The sequence below is a fragment of the Nymphaea colorata genome, chromosome 12 (assembly GCF_008831285.2).
Source record: "Nymphaea colorata isolate Beijing-Zhang1983 chromosome 12, ASM883128v2, whole genome shotgun sequence".
NCBI classification, from domain to species: domain Eukaryota; kingdom Viridiplantae; phylum Streptophyta; class Magnoliopsida; order Nymphaeales; family Nymphaeaceae; genus Nymphaea; species Nymphaea colorata.
In genome coordinates, this window is record NC_045149.1 from 7,674,959 (window position 1) to 7,702,220 (window position 27,262).

Below are 27,262 nucleotides of genomic sequence, written 5' to 3' on the forward strand. Positions count from 1 at the left end.
AGATTCCTCCTTCATCGTGAGGAGGAGTTCAGTGTAGGATTAACACACACAGGTTAACACACGGCAGCAGACTGAACAGGTTGGAGCCAAATTTATCCACATTGGTTCTTGTTTTTAGAGATTGTTGCATGTATGGAGCTATCCAAGAGGGCACACAACTTCAGGGCTGTCAATCCGAATGGGCACTCATCTGCTTTGTCCATCAGGAATTGACCTTCATGCAAAATGTGGCAGTATCTGAGATGCAATTAATTTGTTCCATCAAATGCTTGAGGGAGATGCCATCACTTGGAGAATGTTCGATCAAACCCTTTGAAATTCACAAAAAACAAGTTTCTTTTTTTTGAAAAAAATGTAAAAAAACGCAATAAATTAAATTGTCGTTTAAAACTTACAAAAAACAAGTTTTTTTAAAAAAACGTTAATGCGTTTTTTTCACTTTTTTCATAATCACCCGATAATCTCTCGACATTACAACTTCTTAAGGTCGTTTGAATTCCCTTCCAAAGGAACAGGACAAAAGTGTTCTGTGTAGGACATTCCGACGCAAACATCAGACACGGAACAACAGCGAACCCTGGGAGAGAGCGGTGTGGACTGTGGTTGGATATATTTTCCTGCTGTTCCTCGCGGGTGTCTCTCTCTCGGACGCTCCCTCGCCGGCTGCTTGCTCCTTTCCGACGTTCCGCTATCAGCTAGTCACGGCATTCCGGTTACCTGTATAGCGAGACAGGCTTCCTTCGCTGGTGCCAGCCCGGCGTTCCGGCCACTTTATAATCTCCAACATCCCAGACAGGTGAGACGCCGAGGTTTGCTCCCCCTCTCACTCTCTCTCTCACACACACACACACGCAAAAACTTTCTATCTCTCTATTGTATTAAAAATACCCGAAGGAGATTAGAAGAAAAAAGTTACCGTATTCTAGCGCTCGTGCTCTGCTACTGTTTTTTTCTCTCTCTCCCCCTCTCTGCTACTGTTTTGTTTGTTTTCTCTGGTATAATGGACGTTGAGTGCAATTGTTTGTGAAAATGTCGGCTCTTTCTTTCTAGTCTGCTCTTTTTCTGTTGTTGATGATTAGAGGTGTGAACTGCTTTTGGATAACGTGCATTAGTAGCTCTGAGATTAGCTGACGCATTAGAATTCCACTTTCCCTGTTCATGAGTTTCTTTCTTTTTCTGTCAACTGGACCTTTATGCACATCCTGAAAATGAAATAGAGTCAAATTCGACATTGTATGACTCTGTTTGGAATAAGAAAGTAAAAGTTGGAGTACTTGGTACTTGCTCAAGAGATGGAAGAGGGATCAACTTCTTGGTTCCTTGAGCTTTGTTTCATGGGATGGACTGAGCTGGTTTCGGTAAGATATCTCTAGTGATAGACTAGCTCAGACCTTTAAGAGTAAAATGTATGGAAGAACATTACACAAAACTGAGAAGAAGAGATCAGCATAACTGATAGAGCCTTGACTAATAGGTGGGTGACTGTTCATGGGGTTCATACCTGATTGAGTCCTACACAATTGAGTCTTGTACATTTGGTGGGGAGGAGGCTCCTTGGGCCGAAGAGCTTTTACCCGAGGGTTCTGCATTGCTCAGCAGGAAACCATTCGTTTTGCCGGTAGTCCTAAAAGCTAGGTCTCCCATCCGAAGAGCAGTTTCTCTGTTGTCTGGAAACATCATGGAAAACAACAACCATGGAAATTTCTATTTATTTTTAGGAAGGTTTTATTATTCTGATTTCTGCATAACATTCATTTCCAGTATTCTAGGATTATCTTGAAAATGCAGAGGCAGAGAAAAGTTTATCATTAACTTGACGTTTTCGAATTCATGGGTCAAGCAATGCATTGATTACAGTAGTACTAAGTTTATGCATTTTAAGTTTTCCTGCTCAAAGTAGTAGTAAAGCAAATATTCCCTACCAAATTAGCTGTAGCTGAATCTCTTGTCCAGATCATGGGAAATATACAAGATGGATCTGCAGAAGCATGAGAAAATTTTCTTGCTTGATTGATTTCAAGCAAATGACTTCTGAGAATGAACACTCCATATCACCATATCATGGCTCTGTGATGGATATCAGCCATTGCATGCATCTATGCACAGGGAGACGTGTTTACCCACAACTTCATTTTATATACTTTCGTAACTGAAATTGTAATTACATCTTATTTGCAGAATTTATTATTAAGTTTGTATATTGACTAGTTGAATTTATTAAGAATAATATATCCTGAATTATTATTTTGCAACTTTTTAAGATGAAATTGCCTCGTTACTTTAGATATCAACTCATGAAAAAAAGTATATCAGCTGCTTCTTTTCTCTGTTTCTGATCTAGGTAACTCTGTAGTCTCTGACCAACAGGGATGAGCATAGAGTTGCCTATACTTGTGAAATAGAGCCTCGTCATCTGTATCATATATTGTTGCCATTGATATTAGACATGCTTCGTTTCTGGACTTCATGATGTTATGAAGATGATCATGCTTATTTAATGTCTTGCACTTGAGTACTTTGAGCCCCAGATGGAGCTAATGATACTGAAGCTTATTATAATTCAATTAGCTTATATAGCTAATGATGCTCCCCTCACTTGGCTTTGAGGTTGGGTTTAGGATATTCAAGGTAGAAGGTCCAAGAGTTTATTACATGGGGTTTCTTCTCCTAGGGTGTTAAAGTTTGTTGCCTTTCTTGTCCAACTGCTGTTGGGATTTAAGTACAGTATAAAATTTCTTTCACTATATGTCTAGAAGAAAAGACATCCTTGTATTGAAGACTTTGTAGTTCTTCACTATCACGTAAATGAAAGTTGCCACACGAATTTAGCCGTAGATTCATGTTCAGACATGTCTTAAAACATCCATGGCAACATAACATCTTTGTTTAGTTTGTAATTGGTAAGGATTACACATTTTTTTAGTGTTGTACTTTATCTCATTTTAATTTATTCATGTCAAGAAACCTTAAATGCTTGAAGTTTCATTTTCCTGGAATAACTTCAGGTTGTTCTTTTTGTAATTCATGGACGTGTTTGGATGATTACTGCAGTTATGAAGGTCAAGGTTGAAACAAGCATGACACATGACACTATGAAAGTTGATCTGGAGAATCCTATGTCCGGCTTTCAAAAAGTTAAGGAGGAATTAGAAGCTGATGTGGTGGAGGAAGCAAATCAGAGAGGGAGAACGGGACGGAGTTTACGTGCTAAGCAGGGTATCAAAGTGAAGAAAGAAAAAAAAGATGGTAATGATACACTTTGGGTGAATAGGGCTTTGATCTCAAACAAAGCACATGGGACAGGAATTTCAGGAACAGTGTCATTTGAGCACAAATGTCACTTGCGGCGTTTGCTGAGGAAAATGATGAGGGAGCAAAAATGGAAGGGGGCAGCAGGAGTTTTGAGCACATTGCTGAAGGGCACATGTAAGGATTACTTGTCCCTAAAGAATCGAAGGAAATATTGGGTAAGTTATTTTGAATTATTTTTTATTTTTATTCAGAGTTTCACTAGTTAACTTGTTTGAGATGGGATATTTTATGCTGCTATATTTAGTGAATCAGTATGATTCTAAAAAATACAATTCTTGGTTCTTGGTTTTGGAACACCTGATTTTCAGTTAATGTTTAGAATATATGCAAACATTTGGCTATCCTTGTGCTAGTTACTGACTAATATGATGCCTGACTTATGTCACATCGATGTGGAGGACTTTAAAAAAACTTGAATGCAGTTATGCAAGTATACTCTCTGTTTCTATATTGATAACAACACTGGAAGTTTGGAATGCGTGTCAACAAAGTCACTAATTAATTAATGATAATGACTACTAAATTGCTGTTTTATATGTACAAATTAATAGAATACATTAGTTTGATCACAAAACATGCTTGTCCACATTTCTCAACCACAACAGTATGAAAGAAAATAAATAGCAATCTACTAATTCTTAACTAATTAAGACGTGTTTTGTTTTATAGGCTAACAACACATGCTAAATTTGTGGCAGAATGGGACTCGGTCCAAGTTGACCAAGTCAGAACTTTAAAGAAAATCAAGTGTGTGTGCACTAATACTGTCTCCACAAACATATCCGAAGCTGCAGATGCATCTTGCGCTATTGACATTGATGCAGTTCTGTACGGGAGTGTTTAGTACGTGATGTTTAGTATAAATGAGGCATCTGAAAAGCAATTGGAAACAAGATTAGATGATTAGAATCCCTTCTTTTTCTCATCTCTTAATGTTATTTGTTCTCTAACTAACAGCTTTTGCCATTTGTTTAAATACTTAATATCCTATATTTGCTTTCCTCTCTGTTATTTCTTTAGGCGTCATTGGAGCTTCTTAGACGGATTGGGTTTTCCTCCGGCAATCTCTGGAAGCTAGAACGTATATATGAAATTTGGTCAAGTAAGCAGCGACCAGGGAATCGTACATCACGTAAGGTGACTAATTTCCAGTGTTTCAATTTATATTTGAATGCTGGCATTTGCATATGTTTTCCTGCATTTTGCATCTTTTTGCTGATTGTACAAGTTTAACACATATACTTAATAACTTGTTTGCAGAAGAAGTATCTGATCCAGTTGGAGCATGCACTCCTTTTGTTAATGGAAGCCAAGGTTGAAGATGCATACAACATCACTAAATTGTATGCTTTATTGTTCAGTTAAATGACTTTTTTCTTGGGGCAATAGTTGCTTAATTAAGGACTTGCTGTTAGTGCTTTGTGGTTAATCGAGAACTTGTTTCCTTTCCTTGTGCCTTGCCAATCTATTCACCTATATATGGATCACTCTATGTTGATCATCTTGATTGGTTATTAATGATGTCCTGCACTTTTCTGTTACCAGACCTACAAAATTAAGATTTTACTGTGAACGATGTCTATGCTTTTTTTCTGATAATTTCATATTTTTTTGCATTTTAATGTCCTTCCAACTGAACTAAAAGTGGCGAGAAAAATTTGTTTGACACACACACACATACATTTAATGGGTTTAACCAATCTCATTTTGGAACTGGCTATTTTACACTTTTTTCTCTTTCACTCTCTGACCTACATTTTTCTCTTCCCTTCATTTTTCTTTTTCTCTTTACACCACCATCCTCTCACCCTAAGATTGGTGGATCCTGGAGAGAGAGAGTCCTGGAAAGTAAGTCACAAAATGGAACTGGTTTACTCATTTCCTTTCTCTCTCTCTTTCTATATATATACGAATGCACACACACACATGCAACTATCATGTATACTCGAGTATAAGGCACACTTGGTGAATATCTCACTCATAAGAACATATTTGAACATATTTGTGAAACTAACTGCGTGGTTGTGATCTCCGTATTTGAAAGTTTAACAAAATAAAGCCATGTTTTTTTGTTGCACAGATCTTATGAGGATTTAAGAAAATGGACTGTCTGAATAACTTCTTAAGCTTAGAAAGTCCCAAATATAAATAAAAGCACCCCTTTTCTAAACTTTTCAAACACAGAAATCACATCTTTGCAATGCAGTCAATTTCAGAAAGCCACACAACTGAGAGATTCATTTGGATTTGCAATCGAACTTGAGCATACAGTAAAGTGACAGCTCTCTCTCTCTCTCTCTCTCTCTCTACACAAAAGCCACACTACTGAGATAATCAGCTGGATTGCTTTCAATTGCACTCAAGTATACAGTAAAGGATACCTCTTTCTCTATATATGTGGGTGTGTGTTTATTCTTTCTGTGAAGCATGCTTTATCTTGCTAGTTTGTCATTTAGTAAATGATTCTTCAAGCCTTATGCTTTTCTTAATCAGCCTTGTGCAGGAGGGTGAATGTAGAAATGATTCAATTATACATTTGGTTCATGGTCTGATATTATATCAGATGTGGTATGCTGGTATTCCTGAGGGTTTGCAGTTGAGAACTGGTGGGAGACATGAAGCTGCAGCATTTTCTTCTTCTGATGTACTTTCTATTCATCGCAGTAGATCAAGACCTGTTGAGGCTCCTGATTCTGATAATGCAATTGATAACTTGAAAGAATGTGCTTCTGGTTACAACTCAGAAAGTTCAATTGGTAATTGCAAAAACACATGCTTTGGTATAAATGATAAGTCTTCAAATAGAAAACCAGCCAGACGTTCTCATCCATGTAAACTTTATATGGATCCAACTGCTGAAATTAGAGTTGAAGAGTCCATTTGTACAGATGATTCATATGAAGCAGATTTTTCTGTTTCTTATGCATGTGAGTAATTTCCACCTTTTGGCCACAGTCATATTTTTCTATGAACTTTGATGACCATGTTCTTCAAGTATTTTATTGGTCTCATTTGTGCAAATTTTAGGTGCATATTGAAGTCCTAATTATTAAAGATTATAGTAGAATAATTTGTTCAAGAATAATAGATTTTGACATTGAAAACCAATATTAGGCAGCAAATATGTAATTTTGTGGGAGGTCATGTGGAAACTTTTCATAAATAAAACCAACCAACATCTGTAGATATGAACATGACATGACAAGGCAAAATAGGAAGATAAAAGACATAGTTAAATGTGGATATTCTGTGGATGTCTATCAACATTTGTCTGCTGATCTTAGATCTGGATTGATTTCAACTTTGGGTTTGCATCCATAATCTGCCAACGTGATCTGTCAGTAGCTGCCTCCAAGTTTTTTAGGTTTCCATGCCATTTTCTGGTCGAAACATCTGCAATTTATTTTTCTGTTTCAATGAATCTAGCCTCTACCCCCATCTTCTATTTTGCTTACAATGGAATGTTGATCGATCGTTGTATGCTTGGTCTTATCATAATGAATAGGATTCAATCCTTTCTTTATGACACTTTAATTATCGCAAAATAGATGTGGGAGACTTTTCCCTTGGATCATAGAGTCCATGCCTCAAGCTCAATTGTAAGTTTCTGCTTTTGCACTTCTCTGTGCGAGTCCTTGTGATTCCCAACATTAAATTATTTCCTACAAAAACATAATGACTTAATAGCTAATACTACCTTCTCTATTCTGGATCTCCTTCCTAGCATCCGGACACAATGCAATTCAAATGATATGACATCCTTTTTACAAATTCCATATATTTAGTTATTGACTGATGCAGAACTGAAGCACTTGATTTATGACATATTTCAAATATAGATAAATGAAAGCGAGGTGTGCATTTTTGTACCTGTCCTGTGTCTAAAACTAAGTAATCATAACTCTCCAATATCAACTTTTAGTTTCTGATGAGAAGGACCTGGAGTAAAAAGGTTTTGTAGTTGCTCTTTCTTTTGTTTTTTTTTGGCAAAAAATCGACATTATTTTTATGTTAAATCAACATAAGTTCATCTTTTCAATTTGTCAGCTTCCAAAGGTAGAAGATATTTCAACTTTTATTTATTTTTTAGTTTAGCAGCATCTTCCACTTCATTATTGTGCTTTTTGAGCTGCTTGTGTTCATTATATCATAAGCAATAATCATAGAAAGATGTTGATTTGGCTTTAGGAACTTGTTGTCTTGGACATAAGGGCAAGTGCAAATAATTCTACTTCTCTAAATAGTTAAATACTCTACCTGGAATGTTATATTTTGTTTTTCTATTGTTAGACATCCTTCTTGACTTCTTCCCTTTGTTTCCCTCAATTTTGAGAGACTGATTACTATAATGGTTCCAAGTTATGTTTGCTTGTTCTAGTTTATAACTTGTGTTTGGAGATAACTTTATTCCTTTCCTCTTGAAGATCTGGGTTCAGATTTCTTACCTATACGGATCCAAAACTTGCAACAAGAAGCAGTTGATCTAATTGACTCGTGTAGGATGATGGTAAATGAATTTTTTAAGGATGCCGTGAAGCATTTACAGCTTGCACTTTCCTCCAAGCCACCAGTATTTGCAGCCTTACCCCTGCTTGTACAGGTAAAATAGTTTCCTTATTCAATTTGTGCTTTCAAATTTTATATCGGCTATGTATACTTTTCTCAGCTCAAAATAATGCTTCTATTGGATACGTATTATGTAGTGGTTCTTTCTCCAGCAGATCTAGGCAACTTATATATGATTATTGTTACATCGACCAGTTTGGAGAGAGAAAAGTGTTCATTAACTAACCTAATCCCAATATTAAAGAGATTAGGGCTGCGGTAGAGGCTTACAAAGAACTCCAACATAAAATAGTAAAATGATTAATGAGGATTCCTAACTTTTAAATATTGCAAAGGACCGTTTGACAACTTGAGAGTTTTTTAATTCCAAAACTCCTCCTCAATCTGGAGCATAGATGTTAATCATGCTTAGCTTGTCTACAACATTTACAGAAATCACCACTAGGAAGAGCTTTGCTAAGAACATCTATAGCTTGATTTTTAGATGATACATAACTGGTGACTACCTTCCTTTTTGAACAAGGTCCCGAATGTAGTCCACTTCAATAAACTGACTTAGCTTTCTTACTATAAAGCTAATGTCAAGCTTGGTCAAAATAACATAAAGGAGCTTACCAATGAGAAATATGTATGACTGAATCTACTAATTCTGATTCGTCATCATGAATATGTATGTGTGGATCTATAGGCAAAGTGGCAGGTTTAGCTTATAGCATCCTAGTATCGTGCAGCAAATCAAGAACAAGGACAATATTACACTTTCTCTGTTGCGTGCAACCTCTATACCCAAGAAATATCGTAGTTGACTAAGAACTTTCCTTATAAAGTATTTTTAGAAGAACAACTTTGTATCAAATATTTCTTGATCAGAGTCACATGTCAGGCTAATAATACCAGCATAAACGACTAAAGTAGTCATACCTTTCCAATTCTTCTTGATAAACAGAGAGTAGTGATCAAGGAGGGGATCTCTCAAATCCACACTTTGAGACAACTTCAAGAAATATGTGGAACCACATGCGAGGACTCTGCTTGTGTCCATATATAGCTTTCTTCAGTTTGCACACTTTTCCACACTCCTCTTGTCGTTCAAACTCCATGGCTGTTGCATATAGACAGTTTTACCTAGATTATCATAAAACAATGCATTATTTACATCGAGCTGATACATGAGCCACTCATGGTGTACAACCACTAAGTTGATAAGGTGAGAGAGAGGAAAAGATGAAAGACAAGAGGAAGGAGGAAGGGAAAAGATGAGAGAGAATAAGAAGAGAGGTTGCCGGAAAATCATGCCAGTTGCAGGAAGAGGATGGTGGAGATCGCCAACTCTGATACCATGTTACCAACGACCAGTTTGGAGAGAGAAAATATGTTCATTAACTAACCCTAATCTCAATCTTAAAGAGATAGGGCTGTGGTAGAGGCTTACGAAGAACTCCAACATAAAACATTAAAATGATTAAAGAGGACTCCTAACTTTCAAATATTGCAAATGACCACCTATCAATACATCATCAGTATTTTAGCAACTTTTGACAGGTGAAAATAGACCAAAATGAAGAATGGGAAAACAAAAGTGGGAAATAATGCATTTTACCAACTTTAAAAGCTGGAAGTTGTGGGATGACTGGGTGGTGAATCAGGAATTGGGCAAAATGGCGTGCCGATTGAGTTGGAACAATCAGATGAGAAAAAAATCAGTAGCAGATAAAGAGAACGAGTAGTATGGACATAAGTAAATAAAAAACAGATATATATTACTATTTTATTTTAATCAACTAATGGCAATAATATGTAGTAATTGTTTATGTAGTAATAAATAAGACATAATTTTCACTGCTTGCAATGGCAACTGAAAAAATTCTAAGTCTGATAAACAAAAAGTTCTTTAGCATATTTTGTTATATAAAATTAGTCTTTGAAAACCATGTGTCTAGTGCTGATTAAGATACTAAAACCTGAAAAGTGTTGTTACATATTTATGAGAAGTCGGAGAAGCATGAGAGAAGGAACGAAAGAAATGTTGAGTAAACAAGACCAAATGAATGCAAAGATAAAAAAGATGAGCAGAAAAATAAATTAATTATAGAAGCAGTGAAGGAGAAGCATGATTGTCATTGCATTTAGGAAGTAAAGGCTATCCCACTCCCAAAATTAGTGTCCTCACCTCTAATAAAGCTAATAATAACTTTGATGTTGACTTTACCAATAGATTACAGAAAGATATCCGCTTGACACTTCTAATGTGGGTAACACTTTGTCATTAGTTTTAACTACTTCTAAAGATCGTTGATGCTCTTCCTATGGCAAATGAGTGTGAGTGTGTGGCAAGGTTTTGTGTGTGTGTGTGTGTGTGTGTATATATATATATATCCATGTGTAACAGTACCTTCTAGATATGCATAAAAGAATTACTTGTAATTAGTAAAGTATGTTGTATATATAACAGCATGCATGGAGAACCATAAATATATTCCCTTCATATGAAACTGCCACACCCAAATCCCCAGCTGAGCTTGATCAGGTTTGGCAGATTGTTTGCTGCATCTATGTGGAGTATTTCTCTATTAAGGTCCTAAACCAAGACATGAGTAACTTATAAAAATTGTATTGAAATTATTAGAAGGCATTGTTTAGATCCACCATGTTAGCTGGAAGCAGTTAAAATCACCGAGTTACTTGATTTGGTGTTTCAATTACTTTTGTCAATATATCTTGTAAGTCCATTTTTTAATACCCTTAAGTTTTCTTTCAAACTCTCCTATGAAAATGATATACAATGGATGAGTTGTTTAATGAAAGGTTTGATGGTTAGAGCTTAAGTAGTCACTACGTAATAATGAATAATCATAGATGCTTATCTTGAGTCAACCACTTAAAATCATGTGGGCTTATTTGTGAGTATTTGCTTTTGCAGAAGGCATTCATCAATGTCTTTCAAAATAGCCAATCTTGTTGAACATTATTGGACGTATTCAACTTGTTGAGAATCTAATGCACTCCAAAGGATTCTTAAACTCTTAAACCCTAAAACCTCTGAAAATTAAGTTGAAAATATTCAGTAAAGATAATTTGCTTCTTGAAAATTTCATTGAGTTGAATAGAATTCAACTTTGTCCCTAAAGAAATCGTGTGGAGTACAATTTTTAATGGCATTCGTTTCAAATGCAATACAGTTTGTTTCTTTTCTGGTAAATATTCATTTTGTTGTCTGATGTATCACATTCCCACGGAATAGCAAGGATCTGCACAACACTTTCCATGCCCTCTGAACTGGTAAAAATAGTCATAGACCCCACATGTTTGTAGAGTTCTTCTGACAGAACAACATGGTTTCCAGGATGAAATCCATCCGGCCAATTAACTTCTTCTTTCTGTTGGAACTTTAAATTTTTATGTTTTTGTTTTCTTTTTGGTGATGCTTTTTATTACCTAATTGTACCTCTTGCAAGGGCTTAGATCCCTTCTTAGACCTAAGCTACATTGGATCTTTTTGTCCTTGTTTATTTTTACATGTTAGGGCTTCTTATGGAAAAAGTCTTTATATTGGCTAAACATATCATTGTGTTTTGACGGTTGTGTATTAAGTGTATATTCTCTTAAAGCATAAAACAAGTTGTTTTTGCAAAATTATATGGTTTACTCCCAAGCTCTTCGTTAAGTCTCTTCCTTATGTACCTTTCTAATGTATCTTGTGTTCTTTCACTTGCTACTCCTTTTAGAGAAAAATGGTCAATCAATATTTTGCACTCTTTCCCTCTCCAGTTATTGCTTCTTGGTGGTCAAGTTGAGGATGCATTGGAGCTGTTGAAGAATTTCTCTCTTAATTCAGAACATTCATTGCCTTCAAGGTCATGTTGACAACCTTGTCGTTTTGCTTCTGTAGGTTTCTTGTGTCAAAAGATTAATATGTTCTGGTGTTTTAATATATCCTTTTGTTATTTTTTGTTATCTTTGGTCATCATTATCTTGCTTTTTTCCTTTTTTTATCCTTTGCTTTTACTTTGTCTGTAACAATCTAGCATTGGTATGTATGTGTTGCTAGCTTGTAGTGCTCTAGATGCAACTACATGGTACAGCCTAGGCAGCATTAGGTGGTCTGCCGCCCAAAAAAAAAATGTTGAAATCTTAGATTAAATGTTGAAATTTTTATCCAACATGTAGTTCTCAATGGAAAACATGACACTGGCATTCTATAGTTGTCAAAACAATTCACACCCACAACATACTAAACATCTTATAAAATGATAGTAAACATGGTTATGAAATATAAAAATTTAATGAAGTCCACTAAAATTTAAAGGCTGTGTAGAAAGAGCAAAACTGCAATTGCTTCTCAATATTCGTAGAAAAAATCTTCTATGTCAAAACGAACTGCAATAATCTAATTTTTTTCTAACGCCTAAAAATTAATCTGAAACCTAAAATCATTAATCTGATAAAAAAAGAGGGTAAACGTGCTTGCTGTATGAATGCCTTTCATTAAAATTATATACCTCTATATGCAGTCTTGTCAACAACCTAAAACAATGTAAATAACATAACATCACATACCAAGAATAATAATAGATAACTACAAGTCTGGAACTATATAAAACGCACACAAGCATATATTTTAGTGCAAAACTATGTGAAACATCATGAAGACTGCAGAAAAAAAAAAGAATATGCATAAAAAATAGAGAAATTGAGAAAGAAAGAAAAAAGGCAGCAACAGGATAATAGTAAGAAGAAGAAGAAAAAGATGAAGCAGAAGAGGAAGAAATGGTAAAAGAAAAGAGAAGGAAAGGGATTGCATCAGATGGCAGCAGCAAAAGAGGAAAAAAAAGCAAAAGAAAAAAATCTGCCTCAGAAGAAGAAGAAAAAGATGAAGCAGAAGAGGAAGAAATGGTAAAAGAAAAGAGAAGGAAAGGGATTGCATCAGATGGCACGGCAAAAGAGTAAAAAAAAAAAGCAAAAGAAAAAAAATCTGCCCCCGACATCTGAGAAGAAGAAGAAGAAGAAGAAGAAGAAGAAGAAGAAGAAGAAGAAAATGCCTAGCTGTTCCTAAGTGGTCTAGATGATGTCAAGGAGAAGAAAATGCCTAGCTGTTCCTAAGTGGTCTAGATGATGTCACAGTCGTTTTCATATGGCAGGTAGTTGTGGTCTCTAGGAACATGTAGGCTATGGTACCAGCCAAGCCTAGAAGGCATAGGGTGCCTGGACAAACCTTTTGGCAACATAGGTTAGTAGCAATTAAGTGAACTACCTGTTTGGTAGAAGCCGACTGGTGTCTAGTTGTCACGAATGCCTAATGGTTAGTCTGGTTCTTTCTTCTATATAGGGGTGTTTGACCCATTGTACTATTCAAGCTTTTTCTTTATATCTATAATTAATATGGTTGTTGATTGGAGAGTTAGAGAAGATGAAGAGCGAGAGAAAACGTGAAGAAGAGAGAGAGAGAGAGAGAGAGAGAGAGAACTTGTGTCTATTCCATTGAGTCATTGGCCCTAGTCCTCAAGTAAACTAAGGATTAGGGGCGGTTATATGAAATTACAATAAGAGTCTAAGAATTTAGAGAAAATACCGAAACCCACTTCATGTAACTTAAAAAGCTACCTACGACTTAAACTAGTTTACTAAAGACCTCAACTCTTTTTCTTTTATTTTCAAAAAAGATATATATCATTTTCTAAAATCTTGTATGTGTATGTGTTAGTGCATTTTGCGAAAGTCAGTTATTAGATTTCGCTGGCCACTCTTTGAACATTGTGATGAGCTCTTTCATACCCTTATTCTGCTTAGATTTGTGCTTTTTACGATCCTCCTTTCTTTTAGGATTCCATATTTTTTGCGTGATAACATGAACTAGACTCTTGAACCCTTATGGGAATTCTTGAAATCTTTTTGAAGCTTGTGTTGCTTGGGTACATCTGGTGCTTATGGCCTTGTATTCTCATGGTGTACATAGTGCTTGCATGCACACTTTTCTTGTAAATTTTGATATTCTTAATGTTCAAATGCTGCTCTTCTTCATTAACGCTTAGTAATAGAACTACTTTTTTGTTCTTCAAATTAAAGAACCTAACTACTTGTTTGAGCTGGGGATCTGAAACTCATATTCAGAATGAAGGGTTTTAGGGTTCATGAAACACCATCTGTAAATTGGGAAGGTAGAAGAAATGGTTCTACGAAAATGTGTAGAAATGACTATGGCATCAATGGAAAACACATAATGTGTGAATTGTGAAATTGGAAAAATACTACCTAATTAGTCATATAGAGGTTAGGTCACAACTTATAGGGATTGACCCCTTTGCCTTGATAAAGAATTGACTCTAATATTTGACTTTCCGTATCATTCTGAAGCAGATTTAAATGGCCTTAACTTGAATATGAAGATATGACAATGACAATGTTGGTATAATACACTTTCCTACGGTTGCATTTCTCAACATTCCCTCAAGGCTCAAACTTAGCATGATACCTATGTCACATAGGTACGTGTTTCGATGTGGGTATGGGCCATTTTCGAAAAACTTGGGTGCGGGTAGGGGTGGAGGAAGGGGGGGGGGGGGCGCCTGGGCCATGGCCCGAGTGAGCGCAGGAAAAGAAAAATTTTTTATATTGAAAAAATCAAATTTTTTTAGTTTGGCCCAACCCGCAGACCGTTTGGCCTGCCCCTGAATAAAATCCTGGCTCTGCCCCTGGGTGAGGGGGTAAGCCTGGGCACCGGGCCGGGCCGGGTCGCCGCCGGATACCCGGCCCAGCTTGGGCCCGGGCTCGGGCCTTGAAATAAAACTTAACGGGCCCATTTTATCGGGCCCGGCCCGGCCCGGTTAATTACCGGGCTGGGCTCGGGCTTGAGAGTGTGTTCGTCAATGGCCCGAGAAGCCCGACACTCGACAGCAGCTTTAAAAAAAAATTCAAGAAAATGATCTTAGGCAAAACCTTCGTTTTCATTCTCATTTTTTCTTCCGTCGCTCGTTCTCCTCTACTCTGCTGCTCAGCATACTGGTTTCCTACTTTCCTTCAACAGTTGGAATGTCTCCTCTGGTCCTCTCCATCTCCATCAGCTCGTCCTCTCCATCAGCGACTGGAATGAGAAGAAGAGCATGAAACCTCTTGATGCAGGCTCTAAAACCCTCTGTTCGCCTACTTGCCGGAACCTTCTGCTCGAGCCACCGCTGCTTCTTATCCACCTTCTTCTCCATCGATGGTACTCACCGGCGACCGGACGGCCATCCATTCTCAGTCCCCCCATGGCAGACCTTGGAGCCCTACGCCCAACCTCCCAGACGATGTTGAAGGGAACCCCAGGAACCTCGTGCCCTCACCGTGGCTGGCCCCAATCGTGGCCCTTCTCGATGGGTCGCCGGAAATGGAGCATCCCCTTGATGAATTCTTGATGGGCCGGGCCGGGCCTCGGGTATAAACCAAAGCCCGAGGCCCATTATTTCACAGGCCCGGCCCGACCCGATTAGTTTCGGGCCGGGCCTCGGGCTGGCCTGAAAGCTTTAACGGGCTTCCGTTTGGGCATCTTTTTCGGGCCGGGCTGGCCCCGCCTGATGCCCAGCCCTATGCGGGGGTAGAGCCGTATATATAACAAGAAGAAATACTTAAAAAATATATATCAAAATAAAAATTATATATCAACATAAACAAATAAACAATATAGAAAATATAACAACGGTTCTTGCAGCAGTGTGTTTAAGAAACCTATGAAAAACTTTAAACATATGGACAACCAAGCAGCCCCCTAGATAGTCAAATATGAAAATCAGTCGAATTTTCACATCCAAAACACGTCTCAACATTGTGAACTAAAATCTAAGAGCTAAATGTTGAACTAAAATGGCTCAGTTACAGAAAATGCAGGATTTAGGGACCATACAAAAAATATTGGAATGGCTCAACATGTGGAGCATGGTTGCATATAAATGTAAAAGAGAAAAGGCATACAACATGATTTTTGAAGAAGAAAAAGAAGATTAAAAATGATAAACCCATAAAAGAAGAAAAACAAAAATACTATTAAGAACAACAATGGAAAGAAAATAGTTAATGCAGGAAGGTCGCCAGAGGTTGACATAAGAAATATCGCCCAAATCAGCCAACATTGAGCCAAAATGTTTCCGTCTGAGGTCGTTGGAGGTTGCCGGAAATGGCCGAAGGTTGCCTCAGCGAACAATGTTGGAGAAGAGAAAAACAGATCTCTCGCTGGAGTTCTGTCGAGGCTCTGTGTTTTTTAAAGGAAATACAAAAAAAACCCCCCTAATTTTTGGACGAAAATGGACTCGGTCAACATTGACAGAGTCTGTTTTTTGGATGGATATGGACCTGGGTACGGTGACTGTACCCGATACATGTTGACCCATACCCGGCCGTGTTTGATGGCGTACCCATACCCTTACCGGTGTCGCGCCCAACTGGTACAGGTACTCCACCAAAATTAATGTTCCCATGTTACATAGCATGATACTAAAGGAACAACACAATTTTGTAGACTGTTAGATAAAAAATTTGAAATATAGCGGAACTAGGGTTTGACAAGCACATACCAGTATACCACTTGCTCTTAAGAACTCATATCCAAGTAAATAAATTCTCTTTACATGTTTTGGTTGTAAAATTGTTAAAATATAAATCCTTCACCAGCACGTTGAAGAGGAGTCTCTTAGGATTCCACCTCCTTGTAGAATGTGTTAAAATATTTAATGTCCTTGTAACATGTGAAGAGTCTCCTAGGATTCTATGTTATAGTTAATATCCTTGTTATATGGGAAGTCTCCTAGGATTCTATGTTGTAGTTAATATCCTTGTAATATGTGAAGTCTCTTAGGTTTCTATAATGTAATTAATGTCCTTGGAGCTTGTGAAATCTCCTAGGATTCTATGATTGGAGACTCTTAGAATTCTGAAAATGAGATTATAAATAGAGGCCGTGCAAACCATTTTGGCTACGGCTTCTTCTCCTCAGTTTCTTCTTGTTTTCATTCTCTCTCTCTCTCTCTCTCTCTCTCTCTCTCTCTCTCTCTCTCTCTCTTTCTGCGTGAGTGCTGTTTTCGGGTTACAGATATTGGTGCTACATTTCTATCATGGTATCAGAGAGCCAGGTTACGTTATCTCTACCAAACGAAATGCCCAAACAGGTCTGATCTGGTTAGAACTCTTTTCTCATCTTGTCTCTATCCTGAATTTACTTTTCTCTTGCGCAATTCTTGTTCCTTTTTCTTCTTGCTTACCAAGGACACATCTTGTTATATCGTGTCTTCTTTCCCTCTCATCTTCTACCTATATACCATTCCTTTCTGCTGTCATGGAAAACCTTTCGCATTCTGGCATGTCCTCAAGTTTTCTTCCTCACCTTATTACCGAAAAACTCAACCATGAGAATTATCTGATCTGGAAAAGGCAAATCATGCCTTTCATAAGAAGTCAAGGCCTCTTTGGACATCTCGATGGTTCAACAAAGGCTCCACCAATATCCGTCTTACAGGAAATAAAAAATGAGGCAGGAGAAGTTATTGCTGTTCATGAAGACAACAATCCTGAACATGCTATGTGGATGAGACGTGATCAAAGTCTGGTTGCGTATATTTTGTCCACTTTATCTCAACAAGTGTTACTTTCAGTTTCTGATGATTGTACTGCAGAAGAATTATGGGAAACCCTTGCTGATACCTTTTCCCAAATATCAGAAGCTCGAATTATGTACTTAAAGAAAGAATTTCAGAATTTGAGCAAAGGTTCAACGTCTATCATGGATTATTTGGGGCGTATTAAGGCCGTCGCAGACCAACTTGCTGCCTCAGGGAATAACATTTCTGATAAGGAAAATGTGCAGCAAACCTTGAATGGACTTGGGCATGATTATCATGCTTTTATTACAGCTCTTGAGGTCCTTCCTGTTCTGCCTTCCTTCAACGAACTACAAGGTAAACTTCTCCAACATGAAATGAATATGAAAAGAGTCATTGAAAGGATTGATCAAGGGAACTCCCAAAATGTATTGGCTATGAATGTAAAGTTTGGTAAGAGCCATGGGAACTCCAACCATGGTGGTCGTGGCATTCTACCAACACCACATAACCAAGGTATGTCTCCTTTGGATACTTCAAGAAAAATACCAATTTGTTTTCAGTGCAACAAGAAAGGACACATGAAGGCACAATGTTGGTTTAATCCTCAAAATAAAAACAAAGGGGTAAGACATGATTATAAACAAGGATGACAAAGTTCTAAATCCACCGCTGAAGATATGCAACAGCTATTGATGGCCGCATTCTCAAAGATGACTATAAAGCAAAATGAGCAGGGAGAATGGTTCTTGGATTCAGGTGCAGCTACCCATGTGACAGGAAATGCAGGTAAATTGACTAACTTATCCCCTCATTACGGTAGAAGTTGCATTATAACAGGTGATGGAAAATCTCATCCTATTACACATATTGGAAATGCACATATTCCATTGTCATCCTCGTCTCTATCACTGTCTAATGTTGTTCTTGCTCCCAATATCAAAAAGAACATCATATCCATTTCTAAACTCATTGATGATACAAGCTCTTCTGTTGAATTCACACCTTCTTCTGTCTATGTCAAGGACCTCCAAACGAAGAAAATGTTCGCTAGAGGGGAGCGTCAAGGGAATATGTACGTCCTCAAGGAATGTCTACCCAAGGATTCATCCACTTTTGATATAGGATTGAAGACATTTTCTCTTTCTCATAATGCGTCATCAGTGCCAAGTTCTTGCCATTTTCAATCAAAAGTAAGGGGCCCTAACCAATTTTTGGAGTCTGATTTGTGGCATAGTCGGCTAGGACACTGTGGTCGACATTTCATTGAAAAACTTGTCACAGATAGTCTCATTCCAAGATCAAGTTTACCTCTTACTTCAAGTGTCAAAAAATGTTCAAGTTGTGGACTTTGTAAGAGTCATGTTTTACCTTTCCATAATATAAATCAAAGGGCTTCCAAACCTTTTGAAACTATTTTTTCTGATGTATGGGGGCCAGCCCCTATTGATTCCATGTCTGGGTCAAGATATTATGTCTTATTCATTGACTCTTACTCACGTTTCACCTGGATTTACTTCATGAAACACAAATCAGAAGTACCTCACATATTTCGAAACTTCTATGCCATGATTCAAACTAAATTTTCATCCAATGTGGTGCATTTTCAATGTGATGGAGGGAGAGAATATTCCTCGCTTGATTTTATTGAATTTCTACGTGAAAAAGGGGTAACTAGACAAATTTCCTGCCCTTACACACCACAACAAAATGGTGTAGTTGAGCGGAAACATCGACATATAGTTGAAAGCGCCATGAGCATGATGCATGATACTAATGTGCCCATTTCCTTGTGGACTGAAGCCTTCCATACTGCTGTATACATAATAAATTGTTTGCCTATGACACTCTTGATGTCTAAATCGCCATATTTTACACTCTTAGGCAAACAACCTGATTACAAGAACTTGAAGGTTTTTGGTTGTGTATGCTATGTTCACGTTGATGCTGCCTTGAGGAACAAGTTTCAAGACAAAGCTATTCAATGTAGATTCGTTGAATATGCTGATGAATATAAAGGTTTTCGATGCTATGATCCAACAACTAAACGTATCAAAACTTCAAGAAATGTCATTTTTGATGAACATAGTTTTGATAATACAAATGAAATGCCTATGACCATTGAATCTTATGATCCCTGGACCAGTACACAGTTATTCAATGCAGATCCTGTTATAGAAAATGATGTGCCTCAAAGTGAAGATTCAGAGAGAGCAATACAACCGTCGGATATGGCTCAAAGTGAAAATCAAGAAAATCCAACACAGTCATTAAGTCATCACGAAAACAATAATGAACACAGCAACGATGCACATCGGTATTCGGGTCTTATCTACAGTCGACGACTAAGGGACAGAGATGCTCACAGTGAAGAAGACAACATGCCCCACCTTAGAAGATCCCAACGCATTCGTCATCCCATTCACAGGTGGGTTAGCTATGATTCTTTATCACTTGATTTTCAGTTATTCATGGCAAAAGTTGGCAAGGAGGAAGAACCTACTTCATTTGATCAAGCATCAAAATCACATCATTGGAGAAAGGCTATGAAAGAAGAAATGGATGCCTTGCATGAATGTGGAACATGGGAGATCGTTCCGAGGCCACACGAAAAGAACGTAGTGGGCTCCAAATGGGTATACAAAATTAAATACAAACCTGACGGCAGCATAGAAAGACACAAAGCAAGGTTAGTAGCAAAAGGGTTTACACAACAATATGGAGAAGATTATGATGAGACATTCAGCCCTGTGATCAAAATGGGAACAATTCGCGTGATTATATCATTGGCAGTTGAATATGGATGGAGACTACATCAAATGGACGTGAAGAATGCTTTTCTTCATGGTGATTTAAGGGAGGAAGTATATATGGAACAACCTCCAGGATACACGAAAGGAGACTCTCATGCATGAGTTTGCAAACTAAGAAAATCTATTTATGGACTTAAATAGGCCTCACGTTCGTGGTTTGACAGTTTCTCTTGCAAGATTCAAGAATGTGGTTTTCGGAGATGTCCTCTAGATCACTCTCTTTTCATTTGTCGAAAGGAAAACATATTTACTTTACTTCTTATATATGTTGATGATATTGTTATCACAGGCAATTCAGAAAAACACATAGAAGAAGCTAAAGTTTTGATGATGCAAAACTTCAAAATGAAAGAGCTTGGTGATTTATGATTCTTTCTTGGAGTGGAGATTGATAGGCACAATAATCGCCTCACATTGACACAACAGAAATACACGTTGGATTTGTTGAAAAAGTCAGGTATGTCTGATTGTAAGCCTGTTGGAACTCCTAGTGTTCTAAATCAAAGACTAAGTGCTCAAGATGGGGAGTTATATGAAGATCCTACGCAATATCGAAGTATTGTTGGGGCACTTCAATATCTTACATTTACTAGACCAGATATTATATATGCTGTGAATCAAGTATCCCAATTTATGCATGCACCTAGAGATACTCACATGGATGCTGTCAAAAGAATATTAAGATAACTTAAAGGGACAGCAGGAGATGGCTTAGTTTATGGTAAGAGTGAAAATATAACTACTGGACATCAACTTATGACATTCACAGATGCAGATTGGGCTGGAGATCCCGATCAAAGAAAGTCCATTTCTGGTTTTTGTATTTTCATTGGACGTAATCTTGTGTCTTGGAGTTGTCGAAAGCAAAAGACAGTAGCAAGATCCAGCACTGAAGCTGAATACAGATGCATGGCTGCAGGTACTGCTGAAGTTACATGGGTTAGGCATTTGCTAGAAGACATTGGAGAAAAGATTAAAACATCAATGTTAATGTGCGATAATCAAAGCGCTATTAACATTGCCTTTAATCCCGTACAACATGGTCGAACAAAGCACATTGAGATTGATCAACACTTTGTTAGACAAAAGGTGGAAGACAAGGAAATTCAGCCTATTTATGTTCGTACAGATGAACAAGTTGCAAACTTATTTACAAAAGGATTAACAAAGGAACGATTCTGGTTTCTAAAAGGCAAGTTGTACATGGTGCAAAACCATGCACAACTTGAGGGAGGGTGTTAAAATATAAATCCTTCACCAGCACGTTGAAGAGGAGTCTCTTAGGATTCCACCTCCTTGTAGAATGTGTTAAAATATTTAATGTCTTTGTAACATGTGAAGAGTCTCCTAGGATTCTATGTTATAGTTAATATCCTTGTTATATGGGAAGTCTCCTAGGATTCTATGTTGTAGTTAATATCCTTGTAATATGTGAAGTCTCTTAGGTTTCTATGATGTAATTAATGTCCTTGGAGCTTGTGAAATCTCCTAGGATTCTACGATTGGAGACTCTTAGAATTCTGAAAATGAGATTATAAATAGAGGCCGTGCAAACCATTTTGGCTACGGCTTCTTCTCCTCAGTTTCTTCTTGTTTTCATTCTCTCTCTCTCTCTCTCTATATATATCTTCCTGCGTGAGTGCTGTTTTCGGGTTACAGATATTGGTGCTACATTTCTATCAAAAATGACATTCCATTTCAGTGTGTTGGCAGGAAATGATTTATCTTTTGGCTTATGTATGCTATAGAATTAGAAAGTGAGTTTGTCATTCATGGATACTCGTAGCTTTTGTACTAAACAATTTATTCAAATGCTCTCAGCATTGTTGCCAATGCTTGGCTTCAAGTTTAAATGTATTGGCACTCTGTTGCTTCTGAAGAAGTTATAGAAGTGCCAAAGAAAAATATGCAACCCTGTGATGGACAATTTTTGTGTATAGAACAACCAAAAAAAAAAATGAAAAGTGAAGGAAAAAAACATACGAACACAACATTTCCTCATATAGAAAATAATTCTTGCAGGACGGCAGAAAGATGAACTGACTTGCGAGCACCCAGTAACTACTTACTATATGAACATGTGCAATGTCAAGTTAATGATCATTGGATACATGAAGCTCCATGTAGTCTGCATAAAATGAACTTGATCTTCCAAGTCTCCAACTTCTATCCATGTAGAGACTTCAAATTGACGTGTGGGTGTCATTGTTTGGATGTGTTGCTGCTGAATGTTCAATATTCTTTGTTTTTTGATTCTTCTGATTCTAATGAGAGATTCTCTCACCAAGTTCTTCTTGAGTCTATGATGGAAGACTGAATCTTGTGCAAAGGCCAACATATTTTTTGTAACGGACATGATGTCATCTTTGGAAGTTGCTTAATGCTCTAGGTCTCAATTCCAGCTGATTGTTCTCTTCTGATTGTACTTCCCTAAGGAATCATGTTTTGTCATAAAGCAAATGCAGCCTAAAGCTATTTTTCCTTTTTCAGGCTTTCTTGTCCATCAACTAGATGGGCCATAATAGATTGCATTGCCTATTTGCATGCCACATTCTTCTGATACATGATTCTTTGTTTGTACCTTCAACATATTGGATAATGCTCCTTGATATAATCTGCTTTGCTAAGTGGCATGCTCTTTGTATTGCATATGCAATGCCTGGGTTACATTACTATGACACAGTGAAATTCACCTTTCATGCACCTATTCTTCTCTTTCATGGATGGTAACTGATCTGCTTCTAGCAGCCATCCGAACAATATGGTGCATGGACTAGTTTGCATGTACTGCATATGGAATGCTGGGGATACATTAGTATGAGACATTGAAATTCACTTTCCATGCACCTATTCTTCTCTTTCAGGATTATCCGATCTTTTAGCAACCATGTGAAGAACATGGTGCATGGACCAGTTTGCATTTCTCCTTTTGTGTCGTTGTAATGCCCAGTCTTTCTTTTTTCTTTTTTCTTTTTTTTGTGATGGTATACTTTCATTGCCCTGTGCTTTTGGTACTTAATCTAAGAATGCCTACAATTTTTTTTCTAAACATTTCTTCATAAAGCTTTGCACAACAAAGTTTAATCTGCGAAGGAGACATGACAGGAAATTCCACGAGGGGTACAGAATTTGCATTAAATTTGACCAAGGAAGTGTTTTCTTGTTCTGATTCTATGTCACCCAGCCATCTAACCAGGGCCGTCCAATCTAATGTGATGGACGATTAAAAGAAAAAAAAGTCACAAGGTGTCCTGCAATGTTACCTTTTTAAAATGGTAGATAAATGTCATACTGATTTTTGAAAAGTAACTTTCAATGTCACATATTATGAACCCAACATCAAAACACCGAGACTTGGCTTTCGCAATAGGCAGTGCCGATAGGAATTAAATCCAGACCAACTGTATGTCAGCAAAGATATATCCCAGTACCCAACATATTCGGGTATATGATGTCAAAGTTTGTCTTATGTATGTTTATTTATCTAATCTCTCTGTCTTTCTTTTTCTTGCCTGTCAAGTTGTATTCTGTTTCTTTAGTTAGCTGACTAGAGGCTAGCCTTCAAGTTTTTTGTTTGCCTGTTTCTTCGGACTCTTTCTGTCTACGTGGGTATTCACTTTCAGACTTCTTGCTTTATACACCCAATACTTCAGAAGAATGCCATCATCATATAGTAATTTGTTGTAACTCATTTTTATGGCCATTTTATTATAAAGTGTTTCCTTTGCTTCAAGTAGGTCTGTGCCAAGATGGTATGACCTCATGAGTCATGACAAGTTTCACAATTAAGCTTTTCAGTTAAAAGAGAGAAATTTAAGTGTTTGAGTTGTTTCTTTATTACTGGATCATATGTAATTTTGTTATATCTTATTATATTTATTATATTTGCATGCCTGATATATGGACCTGTAAAAGTTTTCTTAATAGGACTAGATCCTAATGGTTGTCAAATATACAGATTGAGAGCCTATCTGCTAGTGCATCTCCGCAGCAAAAATCTCAGGCAGCTTTCCGCATGTCATGAGGATGCTCTCAGAAAGGATCCTACATCAAGTGATTCATTAATCCACCTGATCAAAATGCATGAATCTGGTTTGCTATTCTCCTGATTTCTTTTTGAAAAGAGAGTTTTAAGATTTTTGTTTTGATTCGTCAATGTGGTCCTTTTTCTATTTACTATTCTTACTGGCTTTTTTTTTTTTTTTTCCACTCTGGGTATAGAAATTGTTAGATAGCTCCTTGAATCCCCAATTTGAAAAGTGGTTGTTTTTTATCCAATGGTGGGATATTTGAATTTCAAAGAATAGTAACAGGTGGAAAATGTATTTTCCAATAGCCCCGGTCTATGTTTTTTCATATGATGGCTCTATCTACTTGTTATGTTAAATTGTTAATTGTTCTCGATTACCAGGATCATTCTTCTGCAGTGCAGTTACTTCAATTTACAAGTTGTCACAATGGTTATTTTGTGTGCATGCCTATGCTACATATGTGCACATATCATGTGTATCCAGCTCCAGTCTACAGTGCAGATCTTGATGTAGCGATAACCTCTGGGCTCTGTGGAATGAAATTTAAGCGCTTATATGTACTGATCTCAACTATCTGATTTATAGATCAAATGATTACAAAGAGTGCATCTAATCTTTTGAAGGATTACTTTATATATGTCCATTTGTGAACCATCTGATCATGTACATTACCGTCCCAACATTATGGCAGTCCTTTCATTAAAATTTCAGAAGCTTGTAATATCTTTGATGTATGCACCTAGAATGGAAGCAATAGCCACTGTTTTAGGTGCTCCACGTGAGGGATTATGTTCAACAACCTACAGGCTATAGCCTTAGAGCATGGGAAAAATATGTTGTAATTTGTGAAAGTCTGATACTGTTCTTCCTCCGTATATTTTATCATGTTTCTAATTTTCTTTTATGCATCTCTGTTTCTTTTCATGATTTAGTTACCATCTTTGGGGACTATATCATATTCTACATTATTTAGCTCCGCACTATATAATTTTGTCAACTGGAAGATAACGGTGATCATCATCCTTCTAGGTCAGTAAGTGCATCAACCATCTTGAACCGTGCATTGTCTTGCATTTAACAGTTAGATGGGAAGGCCTTTTTTGCATCCTTGAATCTAACTATAATAGCACGAGCAATGCAAATTGTGATAGATATTTAGGGCACCCTACTTATGGAGCCAATGTTCCATCTATCTAGCTGACTGTTGGTTCCAAAGGAAGCCTTAGTCATTCCAGTCTTGTCATATCTGTCATTGATGAGCATGGACACGGTAACAAGGTTGGATTTTTTTTTTTGGGGGGGTGCTTAACAGTGAGTTGTATGGTTTCTGTTTGTTTGTAACTACGATCACTTTCTAAACTGCATATTCCAGTCCCATCTTTTTTTATGTCAATGAAGTCATATGCTTTACATTCAATAGCACTTCTGTTTTGCAATATTGTTTTGGTGAAGCATGTTCTCGGCATGTGAGTCGGAAATGTTTTCCTTGTTTGGTAGAGTGCTTTCATTTATAAACTCATTTCAATTGCCTTTCTTACAACTATACTCTGCTTAATGGGAAAATGTTTTCATGATGAAATCAGTGAAATGTTTGTTCTTCTGGGAGACGCATATTCTAACCAAGTACTTCTCTAATCTTTCCCTAGGGAATTATGTTATGGAGAAGCTAATTGAAATGATAGCTATACATTTGGATGCTACTTGTGGCACATCATATGTGTGGCAACATCTTGCTGTGCTCCTTCTACAAGTTCAGACAAAACAATTTCAATATGAGGATGACCGGTTTTCCACAGAACATGCCTATAAAGGCAACACAAGTTTACCTTCATTTACAAATACAGTTCTGTTGCCAAAAATGTTCTCTGGAAGGGAACAACAAAAAGTTTGGAAACTCCGGTGCCGATGGTGGTATACTCGTCATTTCAGCAGCAAAATTAATCTTAACGAGAATGGAACAGGTGTTGCTACATTTGTCCTCTTGTTTTTGTCCTGTCAATTTTTTGTTTTTTCATATATATATTTTTTTATTTTCACTAGTGTAACCAAGGCCTTAATTAGCTTTCTAGTTCCCTAGGGTCGCTTTGTGCCTTCTGCCTTCTCTTTGGTAGATGTGGGAAGGGCCAAATTTTGGATTTCTTTTCGTGGTTTTCTTTTGCAGCAGCCAGGAAGGATCCAATGCTTAAGTTTTTAATTGGTTATATCTGTAAAATTTCGTTTGTTTGACATACAGGCCACCTTAGTCCGTTGGAATTCTATTGCATGCTAAGGGTGCGTCGCAAAGCAAATCAATAATCCGATATTGATAAACCAAATTTGCTTTCCAAATGCTACAATTCTTTGGGTTATCAGGTTGACTAAGAAGACGGTGCATTTTGTGTTTGGGCTGTAAAATGGGTAACTTACATTTTGGAATCAAATGGAGCACGAGCTGGTGTAGATTTTGTGTCGTTTGAGTCCACTATGCACAGCGTTGTTTCCTGCTTGTTATCAGTGCCTGTTGTAGATGTCAGATCCATACTGAAAAATAGTGGAGATTTTGCTTCTACTTGTCTTCTTGTTCATGGGATCATGTTGTATTCTAATACGTGATGGTGTTAGTTGACATTCTCTGCATTTACCATACTATCTTGACATGATTATGACATCTTTGGTTTGTTCTTGTTCACATGAATGTGTGCTTCGTCTTACAAATAATTTGACGTGTCCCTACCTTTTGAACTCCCTACAGGTGATTTGCAGCTTCTAACATGCAAGGCAGCATGTGCAGCTCACTTTTATGGAAGGTCATTTGAGTATGTTGCAGACGTATATAATGTTTTAAAGAAGCAAGATGGTGGTAGTCACATTGCGGTATTGAAGAAGCATATAGACAGTTGTCTTGATCTTCAAAATAAGTTGAACAGGAAATGAGACGTTGTATGCCTACCTAGACAGCATGATATGAAGGAAATTCATCTTCTTTTGCTTGTGGATC

General features: G+C 37.2%; 1 protein-coding gene across 1 annotated transcript; it reads left to right on the top strand.

Moving 5' to 3' along the window:
- The first annotated feature begins 545 nt into the window (after positions 1-545).
- LOC116266434 (uncharacterized) lies at positions 546-27,262 on the top strand. Its single transcript, XM_031647655.2, has 10 exons — positions 546-809; positions 3,052-3,467; positions 4,333-4,449; positions 4,573-4,655; positions 5,806-6,239; positions 7,737-7,912; positions 11,647-11,732; positions 24,213-24,346; positions 25,932-26,246; positions 27,017-27,262. Exons 2-10 carry the CDS (start codon positions 3,054-3,056, stop codon positions 27,196-27,198), a joined length of 1,941 nt encoding a protein of 646 aa, XP_031503515.1. The 5' UTR covers positions 546-809; positions 3,052-3,053; the 3' UTR covers positions 27,199-27,262.